General features: G+C 38.4%; 1 protein-coding gene across 1 annotated transcript in view; it reads left to right on the forward strand.

The window, feature by feature from the left end:
* Positions 1-3,541: 3,541 nt before the first annotated feature.
* Positions 3,542-25,392, forward strand: part of LOC121528686 (integrin beta-3-like) — a 29,459-nt gene continuing 7,608 nt past the window's right edge. The window contains exons 1-13 of the mRNA XM_041816238.1: positions 3,542-3,746; positions 5,783-5,868; positions 6,514-6,718; positions 6,974-7,226; positions 10,254-10,416; positions 10,723-10,884; positions 11,032-11,127; positions 13,354-13,443; positions 14,020-14,154; positions 16,803-17,247; positions 23,438-23,660; positions 23,751-23,851; positions 24,022-24,141. Of these exons, the coding sequence (XP_041672172.1) occupies positions 3,680-3,746; positions 5,783-5,868; positions 6,514-6,718; positions 6,974-7,226; positions 10,254-10,416; positions 10,723-10,884; positions 11,032-11,127; positions 13,354-13,443; positions 14,020-14,154; positions 16,803-17,247; positions 23,438-23,660; positions 23,751-23,851; positions 24,022-24,141 (2,146 nt within the window). The 5' untranslated portion in view covers positions 3,542-3,679. The remainder of the gene's footprint in view (positions 3,747-5,782; positions 5,869-6,513; positions 6,719-6,973; positions 7,227-10,253; positions 10,417-10,722; positions 10,885-11,031; positions 11,128-13,353; positions 13,444-14,019; positions 14,155-16,802; positions 17,248-23,437; positions 23,661-23,750; positions 23,852-24,021; positions 24,142-25,392) is intronic.

Genomic DNA, 25,392 nt, shown 5'->3' on the forward strand with positions numbered 1-25,392 from the left:
AACCTGATGGTCACTCTGACTGAGCTCCAGAGGTCCATCACTGCAGCCCCCCACCAGTCTGGGCTTATTATAGAGTGGCTTAACAGAAGCCTCTCAGTGCAAAACACATGAAAGCCCGCTTTGAGTTTGCATCATTCCAAATAAAAGCCAAATGGATCGCACGCCAAAACCCTGTTTGGTGTGCAAGAAAGTCAACAGCTTTATGACGCGGGTTTAGTCAGTGTTTGCTCAGAGAAGGAGCATGACATCAAACCTGCACGAACGGGCCGAGGAGAACTGCTGGTCATAATTTTTAACTACCCTAATTTACTGGATAGCACATAAACCCTAAAGCATTGACAGGAAGTGCAATGTGACGCCTTAAAAAGGAAAGGTTCAAATCCATGCTTGGAGCCTATACCTTTGTGGAGCTTAAGTGTCCTGTCTATCTCCTACTGGTGTGTGGACAGAGATCATTCAACTACTCTGAAATACTGGAAAGTTTATAAACCCATCAAGCATATAGAGATGGACAGCAAAGTTTTGTAGTGCTTATGAACTCTGCATCACAGCCCACAGGTCCACCATCTTCCTCTGATGCTTTCCTCCAACTGGTACATAGACCATGCTTTTGAGCTTTGATAATATGCATGACATCATTTCATTGTGGAAGTCAATGCTGGTGTCTATCAGGCAAAAGCATCAGGGTAAGAACTGAACTCTTTTGTCTACCTGCCACTGTGGATCCAAAAATCTACCAGTCACAAACATTTTTTACCAGCCACTCTATTTTAACACGCAGTATTAAGGCATACAAATCAAGGTGTATAATATTCAAGCTACAGGCTATTTAACAAGGGAGAGTTGGTCTGAAAATGATCCAAACCTAATTTTTTAACCAATCTATCCTGTATTCGACCATGTAGACATTTGCTGTGCTTCCTACATGTAAATTCATATGCTTTTTCTGCATTTTGAGTGTCAAACTCGCTAGAATCTGATATTCGTGTGCCATTTCAGCAGACTCACACCCAAATTCAGGCTCTGTTGAACAACTTTGAACAGGCAACAAGCACGACACTGTTGTAAACACACCTTTAGCAGTTACACCAGTTGAAGTGGAGAACCACTCTCAAATGAAACAGAGTCAAACCACCCCAGTACACAGCTGGCTGTAAACATGTGACAGCAGCTCTGACACAGGGAGGAGGAGGCAGTTTTTTTTTATTAGTGAGTGTGTAGGTCTGCTCAGCCTTACTTATAAAATCAGTATAAACAAGCAGAATAAAGGAGTTAAATTTATGCTGTTTACTGTAACAAAATCACTCTGTTAGGCTACTTTTATTTATCTGCCCCAGTGGCCGGTACATTGAGCAAATTCACCTGATACTGCTCAAAGCACCTGCATTTGGCTGGTTGTTGGTGCTAATCTCTCACCCTGGAGGTAGAAGATTCTAGCTTCCTCCTGGAACATTTACATTTACATTTTGAACCACTTTAAAAAAAAAACATAACCTTGTGTGTTGGTCAGTATTTAAGTCTTGAAGCTCATGGTTTCCTGGTCAAGGCCAACCCATGTGGCGCTAGATTGGCATGGCTTTCTCCTTCTTGTCCATGAACCATGGTTTTGAAGTTCCCTGGTGTGAAAGAAAGGATATTAAACCTAAAAAACAGCACAGGCATAACAGTGATGTAGTAGTTAGGACTGCTGCCTTATTGTGTGAAGGTGCAGGGTTGGAAACTTTCTTAAATTGGTTCTTTTACTATTGCTTGGGTAAAATTTGATCAAGGTAACTGTACTCTAACTTGTCTTCAATATTCTTGTACTCTGTTTACCCTTTGATTTGAATTTTGTCAGAAGGAGGGTTACAGTAGATGAAGAGGGAAAATAGTACAAGAGGATGTAAAAATATTAATGCATAACTGGGCTAATGCAAAAAAAATGACAAGGGCATGATTTACATGAGGCAAGGTGAAGTATTGTGAGGGAATTCAAAACATACTGCCATGCAAGAGTAAACCGATGACAAAGAGATTAGAGGTTAACTCCAAGGTCAAGGTCTGTCACTGAGCCAAAGTGGATTTAATGGAAGACCATTGAGGGAGACTCGACCATAAAGGCAAACCATAAAAAAGACACTGTACCTACTGTGAAACATGGAGGAGGCCCAGTTATGTTCTGGGGCTGCTTTGCTGCATCTGGCACAGGGTGTTTTGAATCAGTGCAGGCCGGGTACAATGAAATCTCAAGACTATCAAGGCAGTCAAAACACACAGGTGCATTATTTTTAATCTCATGAGACCTTGCATGTACATAGGAGGACATTACATCTGGCTTTCTTACAACATAGTAATAATTTCTGCAATTTCTGTCCTGAAAATCCATTTAATTTAAGTTTGAATAATTACTTAAAATGATGAGAGAATTTGCTGTTTAGATATTTAAGAGAATTTGTTCATGTTTTTTATATTTTGGAAAGTTTCACTGGATGTTTTGGGAACTTTTTTGTTAAATGTTCAGGCCTTTTCATGGATATTTGGGCTATTTTTGGGGAATTGGATTTTGAATTTTGGAGTGGGGATCTTAACAATTTCTAAGAATTTTCATGGACATTTCAGAGATTTTTTATTATTATTTTGGGAAATGTATTTGTATATTTTGTAAAATTGCTTAGGATTTTTGGGGGAATTTGCTCTGAAAATTTGGAGACTTTTCTCAAACGTTTTCAGGAATCTAAATCAGATTTTTCAGAGGATTTTTCCTGAAATGTTTTGTAATTACGTTTCATTGAACAGTTGGGGACTTTTCAACGAAATTTTGGGATACTTTTTTGGTAATGTTTAAAAATATTTTTAAGGATTTTCACAGAAATTTAAGGTAATTTCTTTGGCATTTTAGGGAATTTGTGTGGATTTTGAAAGGGAAAATTTCCAAGAAATTCAAATTCAAAGGCAAACATTACATTTACTTTTCAGGTCCTACTGATCCTAAATACTAAGTGGGACAACTAAAAATGCATTCTAAGTAAAAGCGTAGATTTCAGAAGGTCAAACTTGTCGTTAGACTTATGTCTAACGACAAGTTTGACCTTATGTCCACCATTATGACAAGTTAGACTTATGTCCACCAGGAGGCAGTACTGTACACTAATGATGACCAATGCCAGCCTGCCATAAACCTGATTTAAGTTCACGCGTAATTTACACACGGTTAATACCCTGGTTTGGCTTTAATATGAGATGTATACATATACATCAAATTATTTCCATCCCTGTTTACGCATTTTGTGACGTGCTTTTATCCAAAACAGAATATTTTTTAATACTAACGTGCTTTCTAAGCTAAAAACATTTTTACTACGATAGGCTATTCATATATTGCAAAGTTTCCCGCCAAAGACGATAGACAGACACTTTCAGTCAGACACCAGAGTGCGTACCAACATGCCAGCTGTAGCTGTGCCTCATATTTGATGCTGCTCTCAGACCTGCCCTCTTACTAAATGCTCTCTTCTTCCCGCCCTCCTCATGTAAAAGCTTAGTATGATAATGAGGGCTGCGGTTGTGGAGTGAGGGGTGGTTGTAAGACATTTGACTCTATTTGGAGTTTTGCAGAAGTTTTTTCTGGTTCTTTCCTACTTGTAGCTACATCAGCAGAGCTGGTCGGCGGGCTCCGTGCTCACAGAGAGCCTGCACCAGGATGGGTGCTCTCCCAGCCATTAGGATTATATGGATATTCATCTTCAATGGAATAACATTAATATACGGTGAGTTATAGTCATTCTTTCTTCATTTATTCATTTTTTGCTCCTTTAGGGGAATACCATTTAAAAATATGCTTTAAAAATCGGCTTTTCGTGTAAATTGTATTTAAATTGCTTGAAGGGGACGTGCTGTTTTGCTATAATGTCTGATGTGGAAGTTTTCTTGAGGAATAGTTTCTAAGTTACTGCAGTTCTAGTAGAATTTACTAGCTCATTAGAATAAATAGCTGGTTTTCTTAATACTGTTAAGGCAGGTTAATAGGACCAGAATGAAATTGAATACAGCTGTGTTGCTAACACAAACTCTTGTTTGTAATTTTACTCAGCACATTTTAGCTAATATTTAAAGCTCCCGTGAGGAGTTTTTGGAACTTTATGAAACAGACTGAAATTGATACTGGTGCCTCTTTATGACCAACAACAGAAAATAAGACCAACAGGAAGAATTTTATTATTTCAACTATAACTTATTCTTGTTTTTTTTTTTAATTTGTGCTGTGGGTAGGTGTTAGCAAGGCTACCCATAAGGAGGGATAAAGGGAAAAGGCCCAGCCAAATGAGAGATATATGAGGAGGTTAGTGAAATCATGGTCCAGTCTAAAGTTAATCTCTGGTAACCTGTAAGGGTCAGATAAAGTAGAGAAAATGGGTTAAAAAGTGGCATAATGGGTTAAAAGAGGCATAAATCTGATAAAAATGGGTTACTACAATGCTGAAAAGGGGCAAAATGGGTGGGGAAAACATGTCCTAAACGGGTTAGAATTGGCAAAAATTTCCCTAAAAAGCAGTGAAAATGGGTTGAAAGAGGCAAAAGTATCCAAAATGGGTTAAAAGTATCAATGATGTTGCAAAAATGCCTAGATCAACAAGTGACAAGGGGTGAGAAAAGTGGGGGGAAATGGGTAAAAAGAAGCAGAAACGAGATAAAAGTGGCAAAAATGCGCAACTACAGTGCAAAAAGGGCAAAATGGTTGGGAAAAGATGATGATAGCAGTTAAAAGTGGAAAAAATTGTCAAAAAGTATTAAAATGGGTTCAAAGTAACTAAGTTGCAAAAATAGCCAGATAAAGTAGTGAAAGGGGATTCAAAAGTGGCAAAAAAATAAGTTAAAGGAGGCAAAAAGGGGTCAAAAAACATCCAAAATGAGTTCTGAGGGGCAATGATGTGGCAAAAATGGCCAAAGTAGTTAACAGGTATAAAAAGATACAAAAATGAGTTAAAGGGATCACAAATGACATAAAAGCGGCAATAATGAGTTAGTGCACTGCAAAAAGGGGGCAATATAGGTGGGGAAAATGTTAAAAGGTCTCATAAGTGGCCAAAAGGATAAAAAGGTATTCAAAATGGGTTGAAAGTGGGAACAATGTTGAAAAATAGCCAGATAAAGATGGTGAAAAGGGGTTGAAAAGTGGCAAAAATGGGTTACGGCATTGAGGAAAAAAGGGGCAAAATGGGTGGGGAAAGAGGTTTAAAGTGGCAAAATGTGGCAACAAAGGGGTTAAAGAGTGACAAAAATGTTGCAAAAACGGTCAGATAACGGAGTGAAATGGGGTTAAAAAGTAAAAAGTAAGGGGTAAGTGCTAGCACCATTGCTACTGATCCAATAAACAACACAGCAATAAATCACACTGGGGAGGGCCCATTCACTGGGTTTTTCAGAGGCCCTGCCACTTCTATGGGTAGGCCTGGGTGTCAGTCAAGCTTTTGTCAACGTTTTAGATAGCAACGATTCATAAGAAATATGACATACCACTTTGTCCACAAAGTGGTAAGTTTGGGTTCAGCCCATGTATGTTGGTGACCCAGGTTCAAGTCCAGGCAGTGGCTCCTTCACCACATGTCATTCCTCGCTCTCTCATCCCTTTTTTTGGCTCTTATTCACTGCCCTATCTCTTTCTAATAAAGCAAAGAAGCCCGAAAAAAAAAAACTTTAAAAAACATGAAATTCAAAAACTTTGTAATAGTTTGTAATAGTAATAGTTTCTAACATTAAGGAAACTCTTACAACTTGGAGAAATGACTCTACTTTCTGTTTACAGGTTCAAACGTCTGCACCTCCAGAGGGGCCAGCACATGTAAGCAGTGTCTGGCTGTTCACCCTAGCTGCGCGTGGTGCTTTCAGGAGGTTGGTTCCTTTTTCCACTTCGCTTCATTCAGGCAATGAAGGGCTGGTGCTGGGTGGTACAACTCCTCATTAGACATGTAGTCTGACAGAGAAGAATTAATGCAGATGTACAGTTTAGTTTCTAATGGGTTTTTGGCCAAAAGTTCACACCCCTTTACTGCTTGTTTGGGTTTGATTCCTGGCGTGGTAGACACAGTGACTGAACTAATATGACTTCACAGGGATTTAGTCACATTTCCTGCTTCACGCTAATGAATGCAATGATTTAATAATGTTACACTAATCCAGAGAGCCAGCAAACTTAACCTTCAACTTGAGTGTTTCATTCTCTAATGATGGCTTGACGAGGAACATGGATAATAGATTGAAATCCAGATAATTTGTCTGTAGCTTAGGGTTTGGTTGGAGAAATTTTACAGAGATTCTTTTATGAAAGCATAATGTTCTTGGTCATTCCAGGACAGTTTACCTCCAGATAGATCCAGTGTGGTCCCTTTCTCGACACAGCTTTATCACAGATGGGAATTCTGTAAATAAACAATGTTTTGATTACATTTTTTAATCAAAGTACTCCCACCAAAAAGTGTGGAAGAGACCAGACAGAGGTTGCTTTTCTCTATAAAAATGTACGACCTATTCTCTCAGGACTTTGGACAGGGTGTTGCCGGTGCTTCTCGCTGTGATCTGAAGAGTAACCTGGTGGCAGCAGGCTGTGCTCCGTCTGGTCTGGAGTCTCCGAACAGTAAACTTCAAGTGTTAGAGGACCGGCCCCTCAGTAACAAGGCAGCAGGAGCTACGCAGGATGTCACCCAGATCAAACCCCAGAAACTGAGCATCACACTAAGGCCAGGTAGGGTTTATCCTCTGAGATGAGCAAAGACAGAGGACACTACATATTATTAGGCTACAGAGGCAGAGCCAGAAGTGTTAAATATCCTGGGATTAGCCCATACTTTCCCAATTTTTTTTAACTTATAAGGCACTTAGTTATATTCACTTTTTTAGATGCCCTAGACACAAACATACTATAGATATAAAATACCAAGACGGTTAGTTACATGCAGATATTCGAGTAGAGGTAACACGATTTTCTGTCTCCCATCAGATGATGCAAAGCGCTTCACAGTGAAGGTGCGACAGGTAGAGGACTACCCTGTGGATCTTTACTACCTCATGGATCTCTCCTACTCTATGAACGATGACCTCTTCCGCCTGAGGACTTTGGGTAGAGCTCTGGCCGAGGCCATGAACCGCACCACCAGCAACCTCCGCATGGGCTTTGGGGCCTTTGTGGACAAGCCACTCTCACCTTACATGTACATCTCCCCCAAGGAGGCTGTGGAGAACCCTTGCTACAGGTAACATAAAAGCTTCATATGTTTTGGTTTTTAAAGTGATGCTTTCTTCTTATATTTTAACAAAACTTGTTATTTCACAGTCATATCGGAGAGTCATGGTGGCAAAAATATTCATCATGCTGCCATTAGTACTATCTATGCTTACAATCTTAAGTAACTGAATTAGTTAAATAGTTAAATATAACCCTGTTAAAATGTGGAACTATTTCATTGGCAAAAGGAAGTTATCCACATTTTATTTTCCAAGAAATTCAGAACTAGCTGTCTTAAATTCTGCTTTTGCCTGTAAAGAAATACCTAACCGGAACGGAAAGTTTATTTTAGTGTTGGGTCCTTGGGTTTAACAATGTTTGAAACGCCTTGTAAGTGGACCACTGGTGTTGACTTCATTTGGCTACTTGTTTATGTCTGTTTGTGGGAAGTAGCGTCATTATGCAGATGATGTCATGTTCGTGAGGACATCTTTAAACACAGCGTATCTCAGTAAAAACTCATGCAGCCTCAGAGTCACAACACTTGTTAAAGGCTTACTGTGGCTCCACTCTGCTGGGTCAGCTGCTCTGAATCATTTACAGGTAATCTACTCAAAGGTTAAAAGTGCCCCAGTGCAAACCACTGTAACTCCACCCAAAGGCTCCTCTGAGGTTGATTTCATTGTTTAAGGGTCTCTTTGGGTCATTTATTTTCTTGCTAAAACTCTCCTGAGAACCAGCCTCCAGGAATGTTGGATAAAAGATAAGACAAGCAGAGAATTTTAATCCAGTAGTGCATAATACAGGGGGAATAGGGTAAAACAAAGACTTTTAAAATAGATTTAAAACTATTTGGGAATGAAACTGATTTTTAGTAGGAACAATGAACAAAAAATAAGTCTCTGATGCCTTAGATGCAACTTTTGGGTCTCTCTCTCACTCAGGTCCAGACTGAAACATCTCAACAGCTATTGTTAGAATTGCTGTAAACAGACATTCATTATCATTATCATAGTCCTCACATAATAAATATGTAAAAAAAATCAGTGTTTTAGCATTGTAGTATTGCAGTGTTATTATTGACAGCTATTTTCAATTTTGGTCTTGGCCATAAGGATAAAAAGTTTGAAAGTTTTAGTCACATTTGAATGATTTCTACCCTTTATAGATCTGGTCTTGATTTAGAAGACAAAAAACTCAAACACATTTTAGTCCAGTTTTAGTCCAAAAATCAGTGATACTACAAAACTTTTAGTAAATTAATTTTCATTGCCTGAATTTTGTGCCACATCATACTTGTTTTCATGCGCCCAGACAAACCTGGGATCCCTGCTCTCTACAGCTTAAAGGCAGAAGAGCCACAGATTGATGGATTTACCCCTAGTGGAGAAATACTGTATAATGGATTTTGAATTTCTGAAAAAATCTAAATTACATTTAAGTCTTGTTCAAGGGTGGAAAGTAACTAATTGCATTTACTTAAATTACTGTAATCAAGTAGTTGTTTGTGTGTGTGTGGGGGCCATTAGGCAGTGTTTAGATGTGTTTTTATGTGTTAAGATGTTGTCTGTTGAACAGTGATCCCTGCTGGGAGTCTTTTGGTCATGTTTGTAGTGGATTGTTGTTTTTGTTGTCAGACACATTTGCACCATGGGTGAAGTTATCCACTGGGTTGGAGTTCATGCCTGGAACTGTGGGTGTTCCTTAAGGACACATATTGCACATTTTCACTAGTATGAATTCCCTCACTATGAGATTGACTCTTTGCTTTGTTCTTGGCAAAAGAAACCCACTTTAGACAGATTTGCAAGATACACTTTAGCTCCATGCAACTCCTTCAGAAGTGCAATTAAGCTATATGTAGTGTTGACCAGTATAGACACTTTTGAAGTGTTGAATTTAACTATGTTTGAGTTCAGTTAACACTGTTAATTTAGCTGTGCTTTTTACTTTATAATAGAGGTGTGACTTTACCTGAACAACCTGGTTGGAGATCTAGTCTCTAGATGTTCTTGCCAAAAAAGAAAGATCATATTTTACTGTACAGCTTCTCAGTAGCTACACAGTGCTTAAAATAAACTTTAAATGAAATACTTTTTATTTTAATTTGGGTAGATTCTACTTTTCCTTAAGTGCATTTAATCCATTGTAACTTACTTTTACTTGAGTAAATAGTCTTGTCCAGTCCACCTCTGGTCTCGTTTTAGTCATCTTCACCAAAACTAACTTACCTGATGCCTTTGCTAGGATGTGGTATGGCAAATGGTGTGAAGGCCAAATATTAACCACATACACTTTTGCCATACCTTCAGGAGATTTGGAGATTTCTGTAATTGAAGCACTTGGCCCAGATAATAGCATTAACTTTTGGGCCACGTGTGGGGTGTAATTGGCAAACCTGGCATGACAGAAAACATGAGAGCCAATTCATAACTACAGGGGAATTTCTCCTCTGGATCATTATGGAAGTGAAGAACTTGGCCAAGGTAATAGTTCATCTGGGTAAAGGCCTGGCTTCAAAATAGTGCAGGCATGGCATTGCTTTGACCAGATGTGGGCTGTTGTTCACTTCTGAATGTGAGCCACAACTCATTTTGCCCACACCCAAGCCAAATGAAATTTGTAATCTGGGTAGTTATGTTGAATACCTCCCCTGTGGTAGCAGTTGCAAGCTCAGAAAAATTACAATGTTCAAGATACAGCCAATCATGATGATCTTGTTTTCTGTTTTGGTTCATAAATAGGCATCACTGTTCATTTTAATCTGTAGAATTGCAGTTCATATATGCAAAAAAATGCTTAAAATACAAAATACAAAGCTAAGCTGAAAAACATACAAAGATGTTATGGAGCTTTGAAAAACATCATTCCATTTAGATATACTGCTTTTCAGCATTCAAACACAATATACCTGTTGATTTCCACTGAACATCTGTCTGTTACTGTCCCTCTCACAACACTCAGTACTTTATCACTTACTGTGAAGGTCACATTTCATAAACAAAAATGTTCAGATGTGTACAAGCTTTAAGCTGTGGCTCTGTTTCACTGACAGCATCAACACCACCTGCTTGCCCCAGTTTGGCTATAAACATGTCCTGTCCCTGACGGAGGAGGTGGGGCGCTTCACAGAGGAGGTGAAGAAGCAGATGGTCTCCAGGAACCGAGATGCCCCAGAGGGAGGCTTTGATGCTATCATCCAGGCCGCTGTGTGCAAGGTGCATATGCATATTAAACACATGTACTCGGAGTCTGTTTAACACTCTTTGATTCTTGTGTAGCACACACCCACGCTCAAACATTTCAGTATTAAAAAAAGAATGAAAGTCAGATTTCAGGTCAACAACGGTATAAAGTAAGGTTGAATAAAAAGACAAGTGTCAATCCAAATTAAGTCAGCATATCTTTATATGCAGGGTTCCCTTTAAAGATCCACAGCAGTATAAGTTAAATTTAAATTAACTCAGTATGATCTCCCCTTCATTTAAAATCTGATTAAAAGTTTGAACTTTCCTTTGAACTAGGAGCAGATTGGTTGGCGTCCAGGTGCGTCCCACCTTCTGATCTTCACCTCTGATGCAAAGACTCACCAGGCTCTGGACGGTCGTCTGTCTGGTATCGTGCAGCCTCACGATGGGAAGTGCCACCTCAATGCTGACAATATGTACAACATGTCTACCACCATGGTTAGTGTATACTGTAGGTGCATGTTTGGCGCACACATGGGAGAGCGTGAAGGACTTTTTTTTTTTGAATACGCAGGAATATGTAAGGTGACATGCAGGTGTTTATGTGTGCACGTGCTAACAATCCCTCTTGTTTTTACCCTACAGGATTACCCATCACTTGCTCTGATCACAGAGAAGATGTCAGAGAACAACATCAACCTCATCTTTGCTGTCACCAACCCCGTGGTTCCTCTCTACCAGGTCAGCAGCACTCAACAGAGTCATTTATGTACACGTCTTTACCTGTTACTGAGATGAAGAGAAATCCCACTCTGTACTCTTCCCATGTTGAACACATGTCAAGTTCAAGCCCTCTAAACCTCACTGTTTTCAAACAGAGGTTTCTGGATCCTGCACTGGAAGACTGGAAAACTCTAAATGAATCATTTTTTTATGTAACTTAGACATAACAGGATACAAACTCAGATTTTCCAAAACTGGTGCTCTTTTAAAACTAGATGTAAAAGGGAATAGTTGCAGGAATAAAGAGGATATATGTATGTATTTTTATTTTTTTTTTTTGTGACAGATGCTTTCCCGCTGATATTTGTAGCCCTTACAAGATTAAAGGTGTGGTTTGTCTTTCACAACTACCTCATACTGAGAAACCAATGAAAATTTTGTAAGAGGATAGTCAGAGCGTTCCCCAATATGTTTTCTTTTCCTGCCATGTAAACTCTTCAAACAAGAAAAAATTAGTAGCCAAAAGAAAGTAGTGGGAATTCACCCTTTGACAAACCTCGGCGTGTTTGCGTACAGATGCTAGGTTAAATAGAGTCTCTTTGGCAGATATATTCCCATTTGAATCAACTGAAAATACCCCAATTTTTGACTAACTTTTAATGGAAACTCAGCCTCAGTAAAAGAACAAAGACACTGTAGGATTATGAGAATAACTCCAAATCTCTCAAATTTGTTGAAATCGTATTAAAGATTTCCCATGTCTTATGCTAGTGACATTGGCTAAGGATAGCTCTGTACATCAACTAAGTAAATGTTTTGCAAAAGTAGAAACGAGATGCGTTATTTCATTTAAGTCTGACTTCCTAGACCAGCATTGGTATTAAGCTGTAAGTTTATGGTATGGTAACGCTAGATAGCTACTGTTACAGAATAACTGTTATGCTAGTGTTAGTAATAATATGTAACATTATAGCTATTTAACATTACAGTCGAAAGCCGTGACAAAGTCGAGTCAACTTTGACTTGTCATTAATGATGCCATTTATAATTCCACAAGACAAAGGAATAGTTTGCTACAATAAATATTTGCAAATTGCATTATAATTACTGCTGACATGAGGCAGCTTACAAAGAGGAAGTGCAAACCAAGTGCAACCATATTTAAACAGGGTATGCAGTGCCAGTGATGTTTTACCCTTTTATTGATTTTATACATCAATCGTGGTTAATACAATTTGGCATTTTTTAATCCAAAAAGTCTTTCATCTCAAAGTGAAAACAGACACCTGTGTCTGGAAGGTCCAGTCACTGGTTAATCAGTATTCCTGGCTACCATTACACCATGAAGACAAAAGAACACTCCAAGTAAATCAGATAAAAGGTTACTGAAAAGTATGAGTCAAGGGAGCGATACAAAAAATGTCCAAGGCACAGAACTTCCACCAGAGTTCAGTTAAATCCATCATCAAGAAATGGGAGGAGAATGGCCATCCTTACAAACTGAGTGGCTGTGCAAGAAGGAGACTCGTGAGAGAGGTCACCAAGACACCTATGACTACTCTGAAGGAGTTACAAGTTTCAACAGCTGAGATGGGAGAGCCCCTGCATACAACAACTGTTGCCTGGGTTCTTCACCAGTCAAAGCTTTATGGGAGGGTGGCAAAGAGGAAGCCACTGTTGAAGAAAACTTATGTAAACTCTGAGTTCACCTAAAGGCATGTGGAGACTCCCTGGTCAAGTGGAAGAAAGTTCTTTGGTCTGATGAGACCAAATGGTGCTTTTTGGGCATCAGACAAGACGCTATGTTTGGTGGATCCCACACACTGCACATCACCACAAACACACCATCCCCACTGTGAAGTACGATGGTGGCAGCATCATGCTGTGGGGATGCTTCCCTGCAGCCGGCCCTTGAAGGCTTGTGTAGGTAGAGGGTAAAATGAATGTTCTAGAGGGAAATTTTATTCAGTCTGAGAACAAAGGTGGTAGAGAAGATTTATTTTTCAGCAGGACAATGACCTAAGGCATTAAGTGAACACTACACAGAAATGCTCTTATGTCTTGCCCTTTGCTCTTTGTTTTTCTTGATAGGGAGGCAAAGTCTATCACTGTAAACAAATCTAACTTGGGTTGGGATTAGGGTTAGAAACCATAACCTAAACCTAAAATGGTTTGTAAAAAGTTTTTTTTTTTGATGATGATTGATGACAGCAGTCCTCTAATATGTGTTTTCCTGTCTTGTAGAACTACAGTGAGCTGATTCCTGGCACAACAGTAGGAATACTGTCAAACGACTCGGGCAATGTTGTTCAGCTCATACTGAAGGCCTACACTGTAAGTGTTACACACCTTCGACTAGACAGCATTCAGGGGTGACATGTGTTTGCTGACACACACCCACAGTGTGTGAGTCATACACAAGTCAAGCCAAAGTCTTAGCAGAACTTCCACAGTGGTCAAAGTGTGAAGCTGACCAAATGTAGCCGACTCTTGGCTGTGTGTTTATTTGGGTTTAAAGGCACAGAGCAGGTGGAAATTAAATAAAGCTTTAGGCCTGGCTATAGTTTTGTGATCCATGCATGTACAGATGAGCTTAAGAGCTTCTCTTTCCACTTCTCTGTTCAACATACAAACAAATGTTTCAGATTTTCTCTAACATCTGCATATTTAAACAGTTTGGACATCAGTGTCTGTTCTGGAAATTAAATAAAGCTTTAGGCCTGGCTATAGTTTTGTGATCCATGCATGTACAGATGAGCTTAAGAGCTTCTCTTTCCACTTCTCTGTTCAACATACAAACAAATGTTTCAGATTTTCTCTAACATCTGCATATTTAAACAGTTTGGACATCAGTGTCTGTTCTCATTCTCCCATGTGTTTTGTCTTTCTTGTTTTTCCTCATTTGGTCAGAAAATCCGTTCCAAGGTGGAGCTGGAGCTTCAAGGTGTCCCTGAGGAGCTTTCCTTGTCCTTCAATGCCACCTGTCTGAATGGAGAGCTCATCCCTGGTCTCAAATCCTGCTCTGGCCTCAAGATAGGAGACACAGTAAGTTCACACCCCACTTTTAAAAAATTCTTATTTTGGATTCGACCCCTTAAAAATTTAGGTGTGTTTATATTTGACTTGTCTTCATACCTAATGTAATCAATATTGAAATTAAATATACACCGTCACACCAAAAAGTGATTTCCCTGCCTTAAATTATTTAATTAGAAGGATTGATTTTTGATAGAAAAAGGTAAAATAGAAGGACAGTGTGAAAGGACCCCTTCAGGATAGTAGTTTTAAAACTTGTCTAAGTAGAATCAACTCTATATGGCTTAATGTTAACTGTGTCATATGAAAAAATTCATGATAAGATATGATCAGGAGTGAAATGAAATAATAAAATGATGAGATACATAAACCATATGATGCAATACAACATGATTCAATATGCTACAACATTGTGATACTATACAGCACATTGTGCTTCAACATAAGATACAATGTGATAAGATGCAATATGATATGATATGATATATGGCATTGCAACACAAACGTGCTCATCAGGCAGCCACTATCATTGTTGACTGTCAGTGGAAAAGAGCAAAAACATCTTTTCCGCCAAGAAAAGCTTTCATTAGGTTTTTTTTTTTTTTTATTCTGTTAACCTTTTTACCCCTAAGATATTTTAACCATTTTGTCTTGCCTAGACTTATTGTCTTAAAAAGTTTGGAAAACATCAGCCCTGTGGTTTACAGTCAAGCTCTAAACATCCCTCTTTCCAGGACAACCTGGGCTCTAAGAATATCTGTGCCGTGGTAATCTTACCTGAATTTTAAAGAGTTATGGGACTCTATAGACAAGGAAAAAATAAATAAAAATCAAAACTGTTGATTTTTTATGTGTGACACACAGTAAACAATAGTGACAAAGACTTTTTTGCACAAACGTGTTCTTCCATCTCTTGGGGACCAAAAGGTGAAAAAATAATAATTCTGTTACCAAAATATCTTCAAAATATCACGTTTGCAAAAAGTAGTCCTTGCATTTCTTTGTATTGACTCTATATGAGCCATTAATCCAAGCAGTTCCTGTCAGCAGTGACACAAACAGCCATATCACAGGCTCTCTGTCTCTCTTTATCTCCATATTAAGGTCTTCTCTTGCATGATCTAAGTTTAGAGAAATCCACAGTTTGATACAGCATGACACAATGATGGAGCAGCATGCCATTGATTGTCACAGCCTGTCACAGAGCATTGTGGGATACAAAGTGCAAGAAGCAGAAACGATTGAGAAATTGAATAAAAGGGATAAAAAGGTGCTCAGTGTCAGAGTTAGTGGTGTAGATTTAACCTTTTTTTTTTTTAAAGATTTATTTTTGGGCTTTTTCATGCCTTTATTTGACAGAGAAAGGACAGTGGATAGATTTGGAAACAGGGAAGAGAGTGGGGAGAGACATGCAGTAAAGGGCCACAGGCCAGATTTGAGCCCAGGCCATCCGCGTACATGGGTAGCGTCTTAAACGACCATCTGGGCTCCCGTAGATCTAACCTTTTAAGACCCCAGAAAGTCACTCAAGTTCCAGGCTTGCTAGAAAAGCCTCCATAAAGTCTATGAAGATATGGATAGCATCATTAGAACGGCACATGGCAGGCTGCAAAAAGAAAAACAGCAAGTGGCATCAATTTCTGGTCCAAGTTTTGATAAAGCTGCCGCTTTTTTCCACTACATTTAAGCTAATTGCTACACAGGCCACCACTGTTTATTGGTCAGCCATAAGCTAAACTGTGCCCATAGCTACTGCCTTGTTCTCCTCAAATCATGTTGATTGGTTCATACATCCTCATACTAGGCATGAACATTTTAAACTTGAAGCTAGAAGATGGCCTGATGACAGACTTGGAATCTGGCCTAACCACTGGCTTTGCAAGACTACTTCTTTGTCATAATACCTACCCCATGGGATTAAAGAAAATAATAGGACTGATAAAAGTTGTAGATTACTGAAAATTGATGTGTTTGGTGGGCAGTTCTTAATGCTATTTTTGGTCTCCTTCCATTTCTCCTTTCGCTGCTATTTAAAATTGGATTTTCCCTCATGGTGTCAAAGAGCAGGTGATGGAAAGAGTTGATCAGAGTTTTCTCTGAGTTTCATGTTGCCTTTCTTTTCTTCTTCTGCCAACTTTGTTCACAGCAAATTGTCATCTGAAATAGTTCTCATTATTCTTTTTTCTGTTTTCACATTTTTTCTTTATCACAGCTTTGTTGGCTCTTTTCCCTGCTCTCTCTTCACTGCAGGTGACATTTTTTGGCCTCCATTCATTTCTTTGGCTCTGCCTCAGCTTCTCTTATTTTCACCTTATAAGGCTTCTCTCCAGATGTGAAAACTGCTCACTTTTGGCCATTTACCAGATTGGGATGTAATGCTGAATGAACATTAACTTTGACTAAAGACATATGGAAGCAGTGCTGTCTATCCTGTCTTTGTTGTTCCTGCTGACTGTTAAGACTATGTTTACAGTCTGAGACATTGTTGAAACGGCATTAACTTAACTGATGAAGTGTTGGAATTTGTGACGTAATTTACAGAGAAAGGATAACTGATGTAGAGAATATCTTTACATAAGTCTTGAGGAAACATCTTTACCAAAGTGTATCTGAGAAAGTCAGAATTTAAAGTCTAATTTTCTCTCCCCATTGTCTAGGTCTCCTTCAGCGTTGAAGCCAGAGCTCGTGGATGCCCTAAACAAAAGAAAAAAACCTTCATCATAAAACCTGTGGGCTTTAAGGACTCCCTCTCTGTGACCGTCACCTTTGAGTGTGATTGCAAATGCCAAAACAAAGCCCAGCCTGATAGCCCTAAGTGTTACCACGGAAACGGCACCTACGAGTGTGGCATCTGCCTGTGCCACCCAGGTCGCTTGGGGCCACACTGTGAGTGTGCAGAGGGTGATTACAATCCCACAGAACAGGACCGCTGCAGTGGACCAGCAGGCTCTGGAGGAACTCAGTCTGCCATCTGCAGCGGCCGAGGAGACTGCGTGTGCGGCCAGTGTGTGTGCCACAGCAGTGACTTTGGGAAAGTGTGGGGAAAACTGTGCGAGTGTGACGACTTCAATTGCCTGCGCTACAAGGGGGAACTATGCTCAGGTAAGAATGGATGAGCCAAAATAAGAAAATGATTTACCTGGCCCTTTTAAGAGAAGGAGTGATTTAATATAATTTGAAGTAAATTTTTAGTCATTTTCAAATTAATTAGAAATTTTAGTGCAAAAATTCTTGGTATTGTTCCTGTAATTACCTGAATTGAGATGTCCAAATCAAACTATAAGTCTAAAAGTCTCAAAGATGGTCAGCTTTCATTTTATGAAAGCATCAGATCCCTTCATTTCAGAAGTAGGAACAAGGAAATAGTTTTGCTTTTTGAGACAAACTGACTCAATTTATTTAACAACTGAATATATATAGCTATATTTTGGGACTTCTAGGCTTAAGTACAGTGGAAACAGGGATAAGACAGTTGGGGAAAGAAATGCCAGAAAGGAGCTACAGACAGATTTAAGCCCAGGCCGCCCATGTAAATTGGGCCATCTGTGCCCCTGGAATAGTTGTTTTACTGGGTCCTAGGCACCAATACTGGAAAAATCTCTTGTTTTTAATGATCGAAAATAGTCAGCAAACTCTTAGACACTTTCTAAATGGTACAAATATATTGCCATTATTGAAATGTTGCCAATGAAAAATGCCAAATTAGAGAGTATTTGGGAGTTTTAATTCGTTTTGACAGATTGATTCTTCTCTGAAACATCTGTCTTATGAAATGTAGTCACGTGCATCAGTTTCAGGCACGTAGGGTGTTAATGATTCATTCCAGGGCCTGATGTGCCACAGCCTGGGGCTGGAGGGGAGGAGGGCAGCCAGAGTCAGGCTCAACACATGTCGACATACATGTGGAGGACACTTAGCAGCTCAGGTCAAGCTCAACAGCATCTGCTGTCTGGGCCTTTTCACCCTCTCAATACGCCCGAAGACTGCCTGTGGTTTTTTGGGCCCTTGAGATATTCAGAGCATGACCAGGGTTGTGTAAATCCCCCCATCCAGTCTGATGGTGTTCTCAGATGAGCTTTCTCACCATTACATGCATTACTTCAGAATCAACTTCTGGCACAAACATGCCTAAAAGTTCTGCACAGTGCTTATTAATTAAAATAGATTTTGTCATTTTAAAACATCAAAAGAATGAAAAACAATAATTCAATATTTGGTAAATCTTATATTCAATTTATTTACCAAATTTGGCAACATATTAGTATGCTACAGCTCCTCTGACATCAGTATTTGTCCTTGTCTCTGTTAAATCACTGAAAATATTGTGTGTTAAACTTTTGGTCAGAGAAAAAGATATTTGGAAGGATATTTCAGGAATTTTGTGATTAAGTTTGATGACCGTTGTCAATTTAAAAGTGATGAGATTTACTTTTCAAAGGAATATTTTTATATTTTGGGGGATATTTTTTGTTGTTTTCTTGTCAATTTTGGTTAGAAAGTTAATACAACTGTCCGACCTGAACTTGTTTCTAAGAGAAGTGGTTAGTCCAGCTCTGATCAAAGGAACAAGTGTTTCATTCTTACAAAATTCCAAATCTAATTGTACAGAATTTTCATGTCTTAGCTTTTGCTTTTAATGAGGCTGCATGGCTTCCTTGAGCTTGAACAGTATCGCAACAAGAAATAGTCCCACACATGATACAGCTGTTTACCTCTTCATTCTATGCATTGCTAACAGGCTAACCTATTACTTCCTTTATATCAAAACTCAATAAGCTAATTTGCCATACTGTAAAACCATCCCTTTTAAATGATTTTCCATCACACACCAGACAGCATTGGTGAATCTGAAACATAAAGGAGGTTAAAATGTCTCACAGTCTTTCACAAACATTGTGTGTCTGTGGTACAGTTACAGAGAATGTACATCTCTTTGCCCATGGGGGATTGCGGTCCTCTTCACCACTCTGACTTGCCACCCACCCCATCTGGGAAGCATTTCTTACAATAACAACCTTCCCCTCTGCCTGGGACATGGGCACCATTCACAATAAACACATGGTGTAATATGTGCACGCGTGTTAATGTAAGCTCAGGTTGTATGTTTATGTCAGTTAGACCACAGAGTTCAACAGGATTCATGAACAGAGAAAAATGTTCAGGTTTGACAGTAGCTTTCTTCGGTCAGAAGGGACTCTATAGTTTTTATAAAGTTTCTCCCTTGCGGTTGTGGTTTTTAAAGGATGAGTTTGTTTGGTAATTCTTAAGAGCTTAAAGTCAAAGCCTCATAATCCCCCTGTTTTTCTTGTCATTCAAAGAAGACAGTATATCATTAAGAGAAAAACATGATGTTATCCTCTGGATGTTTGTCACATCTTTTCAGTCAGGGATATTATACCATGATAACCATGTTTTCAGTCTTTTACTTATAACAATTCGTTTGTTTATGGCTTACAAAAGTTTTAACTATCTACCTGTTTCACCTGGAGCTTTTCTTTCCTTGATACACATTTAACAGACCACTCTTTGGATGAAGATTTGTCTCTTGTGAATCTAGTTTTTTATCTCAGTCTAAATTAGTAATTACTTTATGATAATTGTAGGAACGAATTATATAACAAATAATATAAGTATCTGTTTAAAGAAATCAAAATTAATAATTAGACAAAGAAACGAAAGCTTCCTCAGCCACAATAAATGGTATTTAGTTCCCATAACACAGAAATCCATCACTCCTTCCCTGTGATTACTACTAGATATTTTCAGGTTGAGTAGAAACCAGAAGTTTATGGTTAACACGGCAAGATACTCACAAAGCATTCTTTGATTGCTTGCGGTATCAACCAGGGAGGCCACTTTTAACAGCTTTTCTCCCTCGTTATGTAAAATTCAAGTGGTACTTTTCTGGTTAGCAGACAAGATGCTATGCTCTGTGGGCACCAAAAATGCACATTACCACAAAACACACCATCCCCACGGTGAAGCATCATGGTGGCATTATCATGTTGTGGGAATGCTTCTTGGAGGCAGAATTTACTCACTGTGTGTTGAATAATTTGAATGCAAACTTTTTCAAAGACCCTATATTACGTTTTTTGGCATTTGGATGAAGCTTAAAATTGCGTAACACAAAAAAGCAAGTCGATGGTCTTTCTGGTTAATGCTAAATGGAAAATTAATCAGTGTTATTATGAGGTTAGCAGCTCTGCTGAGTTGTGTTTATGGGAGTTTTGTGTTTTCCTGCCTACTTTGCATACATGTTATATAAGGGTAGTGATAGCTAAGTCCAACTTAGCTTAATGCAATTACTTGCAGTTATCATAGTGAGAGATCACAAAACACCAGTCAACACCTGAGTGTTCTTTCTTAGATCCCACATCAAAAATAAAACATTTTGTCTTCACACAATCAGAACAACTTCTTAGAGTCAGGTTAGCTGATTTCTGGGGCTTGCAGTGATACTAGCCAATCTAATCACCTCCAGAGTCCATTTATAGGTCACACATGGAAATAAAGGTGGTATTTTTTTTTCTTAAATGTAAATACAGAAGGGGAGAAAGACAGAAGATACAAAGAGGGAAAAGCAAAGAAAAAGTTGTTGTCTTCTTGTTTTGTAGTTAAAACACATCAGCTGTTTGAGAAGATTGTTGATTACATAATGTAAAGTGTAGGCACAGACTGCTTTCTTGCCTATAGCTTCATCATACCATAAGATCTCATGTATCACTCTACCCCCTCGGCTCCTCTAAGAAATGTTTTCCTGCAGTCCCCAGTGCCCATAGATTAACATGAAAAATACCTTTCTGCTTACACATGGGCTCGTACGGTGTAATGAGGCTAAAAATAAACCCATATTCGGTCAGAAAAGAGCCAAGTTGAGGAGAACTGGAAATGTTCAGCGTGTGCCTCTGAGTGTAAAACATGGTCTGCTTTTGTCTGGAAATACCTTTTTCAGGATGAGGAACACAGTCTGTTCTTCCTCTAACAGAGGAGTGTAATTAAAAGTCAGTGGTTCTGTGGTTAAGTGGTAATGATAGTTTGGTCATGGTTCATTTTTATTCTGTCTGATGGTTCTTAAAAGCTTCCTGTCTTATTGTTTACCAGGGCATTGTGGATATAGGCCACAATGTTTTCAGCATTGTCATTCTTTTACTGGCACACATCACAAGTACATAGATGGAAAAAACAAACAAATGTGGGCAAATTCACCCCACACTCACTGAATCACTCATCTAAAAATAAAACGGAACACAATGGAACATAATAAAATGGAGTTTTAGTAGACGTAGAAACATGACTAACAAGTTCTGTTTTCCAGTGTAAAGACTTCTACACATATTCATTCTTCAATGAATAAAAACATAAATGACAAATACCCAGATAAGTGTAAAAACTTTATTTAGATAGAAACCCTTATAATGCTAGTTTGATTGATCTAGCTTGTATTGCCATGTCTTAGTGTATCTATTAAGCTTGTTTTACCTAGCATGTTTTTTTCTAGCTTGTTTAGCCAATAGATATTAAAACGTAATGCCTATAATCTACATAGGCACCATTTAAAAGAGGAGTGGAACTCTATGGTGGTTGGAGAACTAGGCACTATTAAAATAATTATAACTTGCAGGAAAACTGAACAATTTTAAAGCTGTTCAAAGGAAATGCTTTAAAGAGAACAAGGGGAATGTTCGGGAGTGTCCAAGTCAAAGCCCAGACCTCATTCCAACAGAGAATTACAGTGTCTAGTTGTCCACACAGACTCAGTTCTGTGATTGCAGCAAAGGTGCATCGACTAAATACTGACTTAAAGGGGGGAATATTTATGCATTCACTCATGTAACATTACATATTTTTGTTTAATTGACATTACTTTTCAGAAATCTGTTTTCACTTTGACAATACAGAGGTTTTTGGGGAAAAAACATCTTCAAAAAGCCAAATTCTATTAACCAAGATTGATTTATTAAATCAATAAAAGGGTGAAACAATCCGAGAGGGTGAATAGCTTTTTATAGGGACTGTTGTGAGTTTTTAAGAAAATGCTGTGGTGCATTTAAGCGATCTTATTTTATGAACAAAGTTTAAACACATCATCACAGCAGGGAAAAAAAAACTCTTAAGTATGACAGGCTTGTGGCTGATTTACTCATAACCACTTAACACGCAGTGACAAGTCATTACAAACTCATTCTGAGGTAAAAGGGACTCTGTAGAGTCCCACAAAACATATTCCAAGTTTGGTGGACTTCCCAAAATTTCCAAAGAATTCACCTGTTTAAAGATTTAAACACTTAGTAACTTTAAAAATGCACATTGTAAAATTTGCTAGAATTGTCATGAGATGTACTCAGATGCTTCAAACAACTTCTCAGACACACAATATACCTTTGTTCTGCATGACTGATTGTGCCTTTTCTCAACCTCAGACCAATTCATGAGAGTTGTACTCACAAGTGTATAAACTGGGTAGGTGAGTGAAATACTGGGATGGGATAAATTGTTGACTAAAAACATGTAGGCGCGTACAGCTCTTCAGCAGGAATGGCAGGCGATCCCACAGAGACAGATTAATGGCCTCATAACATCTATGCCTCGGAGAGTGGCTGATTTGGTGCGAGCAAATGGAGGTCATACCAGATACTGAAATTTGGACTTGTAAGAATGGGTGGTATTGTCAACTTTTTATTGCGTGATTGAATAAACTGTTTCTTTGATTCCTGATTTTTGTGTGTATGTCTCCCACAAGATGTGTGCAATAAGAACAATAACTATAATTGGAAATATAGTTCATGAATTACAATATATTCATGAATTTCAATGTGCGTTTTTAAAGTTACTTAGTGTAATAATATTGAATGACCAAAGGATGAAAAGTTACAACAGGCCTAACTGGGATAAATACAAATTGAGACAAGACATTTATGGTTATTAATATGGCTTCCAATAATAATGTGTGCTAATATTAGCCTATCAAACTGACTCTTCAAAACAAATAATCCACAGCAATTTAAATTAAAGTCATGTCAACCACTTCAAAGCAGTTCAGTCCTTTTCTCTTTGTTGCCCAACTCATACCACACCCCTGTTTTCACATTGAATTTCTCTGACTTGCATCGTCCTCCTCTCCTTTGTTTATTCCCTTCCTCTTTTGCTAGTAAACAATGTTAAAGTGGCTTTGACAAACCTCTATGACCCACGGACATTTTGGTGGTTTTGTCCATACATACTCATTCTTTGGCAAAGTGTTCAGATTATAAATGTATTTTTCCTCCTTTGTCTTTCTCGTCTTTATCAGGCCACGGCGTTTGTAACTGCGGCTTCTGCCAGTGTGCACCAGACTGGCAAGGGGAGAACTGTAACTGCTCCAGACGTACTGACACCTGCATGTCTAACCTGGGTCTGCTGTGCAGTGGGAGGGGCCAATGTGTTTGTGGGGCCTGTGAGTGCACACAGCCTGGTGCCTATGGGGCCACATGTGACAAATGCCCAACCTGTCCTGATGCCTGCACAATGAAGAAGTAAATCTGCACACCTAATTGTCATATTCAGTGACATGAAAGTCATTATAAATGCAGCAATTTAATGTGCTTATGTTTCTATTGTTAAAGGGAGTGTGTGGAGTGTAAGCACTTCAAGAGAGGAAGGCTGTTTGAAGACAACACCTGCTCTCGGATCTGCAAGGATGAAATTGTGCTCGTGTCTGAACTAGGTGAAATCAAGCTGGCCTATGAGCCTCCTGTAAAATGATTCCCTTAAACTTTTAAACACCAATATCTAGATATTGTTGCTCAAAAGCTGAGTTAAAAATGCATTTCCTACTCTATACAAATAGAAAGGCAGCAAAATATACCTCATTTAAATTATTTTCTCTCTTTCCAGTGCTCCATGATACAAATGCTGTGAACTGTACTTACAAGGATGAGGACGACTGTCTAGAACGCTTCCAGTACTACGAGGACACCAATGGAAAGTCAATACTGTATGTCATTGAAGAGCCAGGTAAATCAAAATCATCCTTCAAAGATTACCTGAGTAACCACATAAATACATAAATGCACTAATCAATATTTTAGATTTTAACAATGACTCAAATAGCATTTATTTTTCAGGGAATGAAGTTGTTTTTTGTCAAGAATTCAAATGTGATAACCTCTAAATTCTGCTGTTTAGTATTCTGAGGGATTAATGTCTTTCAGCTCACTGTTTTGGTCTTTAGATACCTTTAAGTTCTAATAACCCTCATTTTCTAGCATTTACATTAAGCAGCTACCGAGACCAATATTTCCTATAGCTGTGAAGCTACTTACATTTACTCAAATTACTGTAATTGAGTAGTTTTTGGGGTACTTGTACTTCTAAGTACATTTTGAAATCAATACTTTCACCTCTGCTCAAATAAATTTTAACAAAAGTAACTGTACTTTTTTTTTACAGAGGTGTGATTTTACACAAAAAACATGGAACGAGATCTATATTTGCGTGTTGTTATTAAAAATAAGGAAAGAATATATTTTACCGTACTGTTACTGTAGCTCCTCAGTAGCTAATGAGGCTGGGCAATTAATCAAAGTTTATATTAAAATCACAGTTTGTCCTACCGCAGTTTTCAAATCGTAGATGTGGCAGTGTCTCAATGTGCACCAAAAAATAGTTTCATAAATGTTTTTTTTTTTTTTTTTGCTGCAGAGATGTTATACTCTAGACACTATGCAAACATTGAAGCATCAGTTTTTCTAGAAAAGTTACAAAAATCTTACTTTTTTTATTTTTTTAAAGGAAAAAAAACGTATCATAATCATAGTACTAGTTTTCATGATGTTTGCGACCAGGCTTTTAGTTAAACAATTCAGTAAATTTTTATATACATATATATTTGTTAATGCTTAATCTGCTGCCATCATGTGGCCAGAAAAATTATTTAATATCATCTCAATGACAGTTGCCTCATATATTGTTTTAATTTTATGTCTGTGATCTAGGCAAAGCTAAATTCATGGCTAGACTTTAAATGCAAGCATTAATTAAAGAACAAGGATAAAATTTTGGACCACAAATGTATAAAAGTTCAACCAATATTACTTAAATTAAATATCCTCTCCTTATGAAACCCGTGTTTACTCCTAACTCAAGTGCGAGTTGTCACTCCCCTCTGCATGCCCTTCATCTGCTTGTTAAGTGGCCAAAAAGAAAGAGCGTGGGGTGGTAAAACAGCCTTTAATGACCAGCAGTGCCCGCAGAGAAAGTCTGTCC

Source organism: Cheilinus undulatus, linkage group 20, assembly GCF_018320785.1.
Source record: "Cheilinus undulatus linkage group 20, ASM1832078v1, whole genome shotgun sequence".
NCBI lineage: Eukaryota > Metazoa > Chordata > Actinopteri > Labriformes > Labridae > Cheilinus > Cheilinus undulatus.